This window comes from Mauremys reevesii, linkage group 1, assembly GCF_016161935.1.
Source record: "Mauremys reevesii isolate NIE-2019 linkage group 1, ASM1616193v1, whole genome shotgun sequence".
Taxonomy (NCBI): domain Eukaryota; kingdom Metazoa; phylum Chordata; order Testudines; family Geoemydidae; genus Mauremys; species Mauremys reevesii.
This window is the reverse complement of record NC_052623.1, coordinates 118105435-118113703: the sequence shown is the minus strand read 5'-3', so window position 1 is coordinate 118113703 and position 8269 is coordinate 118105435. Positions and strand designations below refer to the sequence as shown.

Sequence of the window (8269 nt, the reverse complement as noted above, 5' to 3'; positions counted from 1 at the left end):
CCTCCACCCCGGTTGTGTATCCAGAAGTAAGTATAGATCACTGCATGTTTAAATAATCTGAACAGCATTTTTAAATGCTTAATTTTACACAGATGAATTTTCTGATAATTCCCCCACAAAATAAATGGCCACATGTCTGTATGCTGCTCATTTAAAAAGCAAATCAAAGAACATCAGGGGCTTTGTTTTGTTTTTAACTATACAAGATAATGGAAAAACTCTAGGCCAGATCTAGCTTTTTCACTGCTGATGGCAAAATCTGGAGAAGGGAGTTTTGGGAAGAAAAATTCTTCAAGATTCCCCTTGTAAAATTTTCCATTCTGTCTTGGCTTCAGTTTTGGCTCCTTGAGGGATAAGTCAAGGGGATTCATAGAAGGGTAGGGTAGTGCCTCCATACTTGTTTTGGGACACCAACATTCCCATCTGCTTTCTTGAAACTATATTGCTAAGGCAGTTTCTGTCCGTGGCTGTTCAGAGGCTTCATCCATCACCCTTTTTAAAATGGGTTCTTTAGGGCTTGCCCTCTCCTACACCTATATATCCTAACTCACAAAGGGGGCTGCAGAAGTCACTGCTCTCTTCCCTTCTGTACAGGGCAGGGGAGATTTAGACATGAATTCCAGGTTTTCATTTGATCCGGTTATGCCTGGTCCAGCTCTCTGCTGTAGAAATTAGTTTCACTGCTGTATCTTGGTTCACCTTCAGAATTTTTCATCCAGATGTTGATTGCTTTTTGCAGCAGTAGCTTCTGATGCACACCTAATTTGCAAAGTTTAATAACTGCAAAAATAATTATTATTGGAAGTGAGACAGTAATTCCACCCTTTATGAAAAATGTGAGAGAGCTGGTCAGTGAGATGAAGTTCATGTATATTGGGTTATAAGACTTTCCTGTATGAATGCATTGTTCTAGCTTAATAGGGGGCTGTGTGGGAAAACAAGCAAGGAAGCAACACGGGCTCCTGACAAGCAACCTCCAAACCAACCTTGAGGGGCAGTTACAAGCTGGTGAGAGAAAACATTGTCTCCAGCCAAAATGCAAGCCTTGTTTTGCCAGGGTGGGAACCCAGAGATCAAAAGAACACTTAACAGTGAAAAAGCCCTTTCTGGGGGGGTCAGTTTGCAGGGGGACAGGTTGACACAGAAAGAGGCTCTGTAGAAGACTCCAAAAGATGTGGGTCTTTCCCCAGATCCAGGAAATGGTAAGTTTTAGGGAAAGGCAGATATGCATATAGGCTGGTTTATTGTTTTTTAAGATGGTTTTTCTCTGAAATGCTGTTCTAAATAAACACAACTTTGCTTTAAGAATGCTGTTGGTCACTGGTTGCCACTGCTATTACTCCTGTAGGGAACAGGTATGCAGGAAACTGAGCCTCTGTCATACCTGCTGAGCTAATTGCAGTTAGCACCAGTAACTACAGCCCAAGGCCTGGTCTGAGAGTGAGAGAATCATGTGATTCTACCCAAAGAGACAGATGATGGCTTAAGACCTGAGAGAAGGGGATGCACTTGAAGTGACTAGGAGGGGTCAAAGGTATGGTTAGCCGGGTAACTGTGACAGTGACTTCTGGGTTATTCTGTATTGTGCACAACACAGATACCTGGTGTACTTATCGGTTTTTCAGGTCCTCACCTATTTTTTTTATTATTATTATTTTAAAGAACACTGTAAAGAAATTCAGGTCCCAAGCATGACCTCTGTAAAACTATTGTTTGATCCCAGATACATTGCCAACTTAGCATGAAATTAGAAAAACATTGACAGGACATTACGTATAAAACGGTGTTTTATGTTCTCCTGGCTATTTTTTTAACAAACATTGTTTCCAGAGTTGTGCTGACATTGTGAAGGTTATTGGTGCACAATTATGATGAATATATATATTTTTTTTAAAGTTAAATTTTGAAATGTTGGCCTGTCTCCCCAAACCCACCTGGTAGATGTCTTGGAGAGATTGCTAGGGAGCTATGCTCTGCAGTGTGCAAGATCTATGGTAATCTCTATGTAGCCTCTTTGCCCTGACCCTTTCCACTCTGGTTCTGCTGCATGCAGGACTTTCCAGAGCCTTTACTTAGCCCAGGCTACATTAGCAAGGACGTTCGAACTAAGATACGCAACTTCAGCTACACTATTTGCATAGCTGAAGTTGAAGTATCTTAGTTAAACTTACCTGGCCGGCCTCATGGCGGCAAGTCAACTGCCGCGGCGCCCCCGTCAACTGCGCTTACTCCTGCCGAGGTGGAGTACGGGCGTCGATTAGCGAATCGATTATCGCGTCCAGATGAGATGCGATAAATCGATCCCCGATACATCGAACACTACCCGCCAATCCGGCGGGTAGTATAGATGTACCCTTAGAGGGCTAATTCCTGCAGTCAGAAGCTCAGCAAATGGAAATAACCAATTGAGCAGGAGGCATTCAGGAAAGAAAAGCTACAGGAGGCTCCCAACTTGGAATATCCTGAGGAAGAAAGCCTTTGTGTGGTTTGACAATGCTTTTTTTTTTTTTTCAGAAGTATAAGAGGGATTTATTCACTGGGATTCAACTTTTAACTAGAATTCAACCTACCATAACAGTATTTTGTAAGAAAATGACACTTTATTTTCTGCTTCCATATTTAGTTTTTTAGTTCTGTTGTTTCTGTGTTTGTTTTAAATGAAGGAATTACTTTTGTGTGGAAGGTAGAAGAACATAATTACAGTTCATTTGAGGGTCACATGGTGCCCAAATAGTTTTCCAAGAGCATAACAAATGACATGCGCAACAATTACAGTAGAATAAAAAGGGACTACGTTAGGACTTCAAAAAATCCATTGGTTTCAGAGTAATAGCTGAAGGGTGAGAGAGGTTTTCAACATACAACTGACAAGCATGTTTTTCTCTGTCTTTGTTGTGCCCCAGCTTGCACTGCTGGTGACATCACATGAACTCTTCTGGAGCATGAAATTGGCCTGTCAAACTTTTCCGTGTATTGTACAGTTTTTCAAAATTTAATTTTCTGACCTTGCACTGAATGATGTAAAGGTAAAACAGACCTAGGATACTAGAAAACAGTACTTCCCTTTACACCAGAGGCCACCTGTGTGCTTTAGCAGACAATAAATTAAATTCTAAATACACTGCTTCTCATTGTTGGGCCAACCAGCATACTAATCTAAAACTGATGGATTTAAAAAACAAATATGACAAACATGGTAAGTGAATCTGACTTTAGTTCTCTGTGGATGACAAGTTTGGAAGTCTGTTTCATGCCTAAGTTAGTGGAATTTGGCCTCTACCCCATGTACCCTTTGAAACTGGCTTGATATCTTAGGAATCCCATAGAACTTCTGTGGACCAGCCGTGAAGAGATTAATTTGGCCTGTCTACAACCTGCTCATTGGGGTTTTCAGCATATAACTTGAAACATAGTGGATTATTTTCTAATCTTTATTCCCAGTATAACCAGGAACTTGACATTGCTTCTTAAAATAAAAATGAACTTTTCTGGTGACCAACAACATGGAAACATTTGGAAGGTTTAGACTAGCCCAAGGGTTGGCAACCTTTCAGAAGTGGTGTGCTGCGTCTTCATTTATTCACTCTAATTTAAGGTTTCACGTGCCAGTCACACATTTTAACATTTTTAGAAGATCTCTTTCTATAAGTCTATAATACATACAACAATAGTTTAGTTATATAAAGTAAATACGGTTTTTAAAATGTTTAAGAAGCTTCATTTAAAATTAAATTAAAATGTAGAGCCCCCTGGACCAGTGGCCAGGACCTGGGCAGTGTGAGTGCCACTGGAAATCAGCTCGCGTGCCACCTTTGGCACGCATGCCATAGGTTGCCTACCTCTGGACTAGCCGATAGTACCGTCGTATATGGGAACAATCTTGTCAACAGATGTCTTGGATGCAAACATGGATACAGAAACCAAGTGACCTACTCTGAAAGTATGTAGAAAAAGTATATCATCTGAGTTTAAGGTTTCCATACATTCAGGCATACGGTTCAAGGACAACTGCTACTATATTTTGGAATAATTTATTTACAGTGCCTAGAATATCACTTTTCTGGCATGCTGCTTGGAGAGCCATCCTGAATGCACTCAGTACCATGATCAGATACCATGGTGGTAGATGCAGTATAAGAACCTAGGTGGGTAGTATTGTATATGTTAAGTACATTTTTGCTCACATAGAAAGTCAGTGATGGAAAAAAATCAAAATTGTTTGGGACTGGATGGCTTTTATTATCTTCATTAAATAATGTGATTGTGCAAATAGAACTGTGAACTAATTGTATATGTGAGAGTTACCTGCACAAACTGCACTGCTATACTACTTTTAGTTTTTAAAGGAGCTTCATTGCAGGTAATAAGTAACCCATGTTGTGTACAAAGATTTCCAGAGTTGCTTTTTCTCTCTTTATTCTGAAAGCTGATTTGCATCGGTAACTATGACAGGGAAATTCTTCTATTCTGAAAGTATGTCAGGTATAATTAACTGACCTCCAGCTCCTGCTGTATACAAATTACTTCCATCTGGAAAGTGCATAAAGAGAGTATTCACTGTCTGACATGGCCATTATTCTTGAAGTTTGTGCCAGGAGTCTCCTTCAGTGGATTGTTTTTCATGATATTATTCCACTGCCAGCACATTCTATCACCCGCAATTTTCTCTGTAGCAAATCTGAACTAGAAATGGTACCAGATCAAAAGGTGTTGGACATGAATACACATGTTGCAACAGTAGCTATGCAAAGTTAAAATTAACATTTATCCTGACAGGTATGTTACTTTGACTTCTGTACAAATAAATTTCTAGTGTGTTCTCTTGAGCTCTTAAATTGTTTGCTAAATTTTGAGTTTAGACCTAGAACGAACTATGTAAATTAAAAATAAACAACATGTTTAAAGTCATGCCTTCCCTGGTGAGGCTAAACCACCCCAAAAAATTCATATACCCGTCAACAGTTAAAGTCCATTCGCAAATACATTTTGAGATGTTAATTTAGTCTCTAGCACTAATGTTCATTACAAATTCATACCACTTGTAGCATAGTGAGTGGCCTGTTCAGAAGTTGTCTTGTACTGAGCAAGCACAGTAACTAAACTGAAATATTTGTAGGTAAGATGAAGACTTTGGAAGGTCTGACTGAATAAAATACAAGCTTGATAAATTGGAGAAACTGGCTGATATCATTGAAATAAGATTGAATACAAAGACATAAAGAGGTTAATCTCTGAGGAATAATCAAATTAACAAATATGGCATAGAAAAGAGAGAGGTAGATGATAAAAATAGCTTTAGAGCATTGTATAAACTGCAGGGATGTAAATATTATCTCAGTGTTACAGGTGGGGAAATGGAGCTATGAATTGAATTACCCAGTGCTGCCTGCACAGGCTCAGACAAGGCCCCATTTCTCAGATCTAACAGAAGGATCTGTAGAGCCCTGCAAATCCGCTTTATAGTTGTGGACCATGTTTGCAGATTGGATGCAGATACAAATTTTATATCCGTGCAGGGCTCTAAGGGGCTGAAGGCAAAAAATAATGGAAATAGTGTCAGCAATGGTACATTGTCACAAAAAAAAATAATTTAAATTAGGATGTACTTAAAAAGTAATATGTAAAACAAGCCAAGTAACTATTACACTGTACCCAGCTCTGGGTGAGGTTGCGTTTAACTGTGAGAACTATATTTTAAAAAAAAAATGGAGAGGGAAGGACAAATTATATTTTTCAGTGTTAACTAGGCTCCTACTGTGTGCAATTCTGGTTTCCCATGTTTTAGAACAGGGATTCTCAAACTGGGGGTTGGGACCCCTCAGGGGGTTGCAAGGTTACTACATGGGAGAGTGCTGTCAGCTTCCACCCCAAACCCTGCTTTGCATCTAGCATTTATAATAGTGTTAAATATATAAACAAGTGTTTTGAATTTATAAGGGAAGGTCGCACACAGAGGCTTGCTATGTGAAAGGGGTCCCCAGTACAAAAGTTTGAGAACTACTGTTTTAGAAAGATGAATTAAAACTGAGCAGGGATAGGGAAGGGCTACTAGGATGATCAGGGGAATGGAAAAGTAACCTTATGAGAGGAGACTCAAAGAGCTTGGCTTGTTTAACCTAACCAAAAGAAGGCTGAGGGGAGATATTTGTTCTCTATAAATACATCAGAGGGATAAATACCAGGGAGGGGGAGGAGTTATTTAAGTTAAGCACCAATGTTGACACATGAACAAATGGATATAAACTGGCCATCAAAAAGTTTAGTCTTGAAACTAGATGACGGTTTCTAACCATCATTCTAACCGGTTTCTAGTAAAGTTGTGGAACAGCCTAACTGACGTCAAGACTGAGCTTGATAAGTTTATGGAAGGTATGATCTGATGAGACTGCCTACAGTGGCATGTGGCTCATCTGTGACTGCTAGTAGCAAATATCTCCAGTAGTTGGTGATCAGACACAGTTTCTCTCTCCAATTGCTGTGTTTTACCCATAAAAATCGCACAATGTTTTGGACATGGTCAGCATTTTTATATAAGGCCATATGGATTCTAAATTGACCAACTATCTCAAATTGTAGTTGATAAAACTTTATTTTCAGAAGAATACTTTTTACCAGTTTTTAAATACAGCAATTGAGCATACATTAATTATTGTAGTGGATGATATTACTTTGGTCTTTTTGCACATTTCAGTTACTATTCATTTCTGTTTGGAGAGTCTTCCACCCATTGGAATCAATGGGAGATTACCTGGTATTTTGGTGCATCCATTTGAGGATAATTATCAGAATCTTGCAAATTCAATAATTCCGGTACTTTGGGGAAGTGGGTTGTATTTATATGGTTTGTTGTATTTTTTAAAACTTTGGAAACGTTCTACGTACACACTACTTTAGAAAATGTTGACACATTAAAAATAATTTAAAAAATCAATCACAAAAATTGAATTTATTAAATGATTTTATTATTTTAAGAAATACACTATGCAGTGTAGTTTCATTTGATACAACAGAATTTGTATTTCACACAATGATCATCTAGTCATGCAATAAAATATTTTTTACAGAACACTCCCACTTAAATGATTAAAAATCATTTTCTCCTAGTTAAGGCATGGCACAGATCCTTTAGCACTGATACACACACTACATTCTCATCTTTCTACACCCTTGACAGCACACTGCAATTACACATTCCAAGAACACTAGGCTTGAATTCCTGGCCCTACTGAAGTCAAACGGAGTTTTGCCATTTACTTCAGTGGGTCAAGACTTCACCTGTAATTCAAACATATCACTCGCTTAAAGACTAAGTCAGGTTTGTACATTCAGATATTCAGTGAAGAAAAGAAAATGTCAATAACAGCCAAAACATTTCATATCTTAAGTCTTGCACTTATCTTGGTTAACTGTGTAAATTCTTATCAACAACCCACCCAGCGATTCTGAAATCATTTGTTGCCCACCTCCCAATCCGCCTTTGGATTTAGACAGTCTGGAGGGAAAAAAAGGTTACGTGATGTGAACGGTACTGAGAAACACAGACAAGTAAAGTCTTCATATGGTTGACTAAAGCTAGTACACAACATCGCATGTTTCAAAAAATATGTATTGCAAGCACAGCTCTGCTTTCCTCCTTGTTTTAAACTTTAAATATCTTTCCCACACTCGGGGCAAAGGATGTCATCCCTTTCTGTGAGGAAGCCGCGGCCCACTAATGAAAGAGAACACTTCTTACAGTTAAAGCAGTCATTATGCCACTGCCGTTCTTCAAAGGAGATATACTTGGTTCCTCCGAGTCCTATTTAAAAACCAAAAGTAATAAGGAAAAACAATGGAGTACCAGTCATCAGATGGCTTAGTGTAAGAATGCTATTTGGGGACTGCTACTGATATCAGATATAAGGCAATGAGAGAGAATTCCATTCCTGCTTTGTTTTAGTCTAATTTTGCCATCCTTACACGTGGTGAGTAGTATCCTAGGGCTTATCTACAATTAAAACACTACAGCTGCACTTCTGTAGAGCTTCAGTGTAGACACTTCCTTTGTCAATGGGAGGGGCTCTCCCATTGGTCTAGATAATCCACCTCCCAGAGAGGCAGTAGCTAGATAAATGGAAGAATTTTTCCATTGACCTAGTGCTGTCTCCATGGGGATTTAGGTTGGCTTAACTATGTCACTCAAGGGTGTGGATTTTTCGCAGCCCTGAATGACATCGCTGGTTTGATGTAATTTTCTAGCATAGACCAGCCCTTATTCTTCATGCTACTC

At 39.0% G+C, this 8269-nt stretch overlaps 1 protein-coding gene across 5 annotated transcripts in view; it reads right to left on the bottom strand.

Annotated features, from left to right (window-relative positions):
• Positions 1–6997: 6997 nt before the first annotated feature.
• FHL2 (four and a half LIM domains 2) overlaps positions 6998–8269 on the bottom strand; it is a 73115-nt gene continuing 71843 nt past the window's right edge. For all 5 annotated transcript variants that reach the window (XM_039493004.1, XM_039493009.1, XM_039493019.1 and 2 more), the window contains exon 6: positions 6998–7798. In XM_039493004.1, coding sequence (XP_039348938.1) covers positions 7647–7798 — 152 coding nt within the window. In that variant the 3' untranslated portion in view covers positions 6998–7646. The remainder of the gene's footprint in view (positions 7799–8269) is intronic.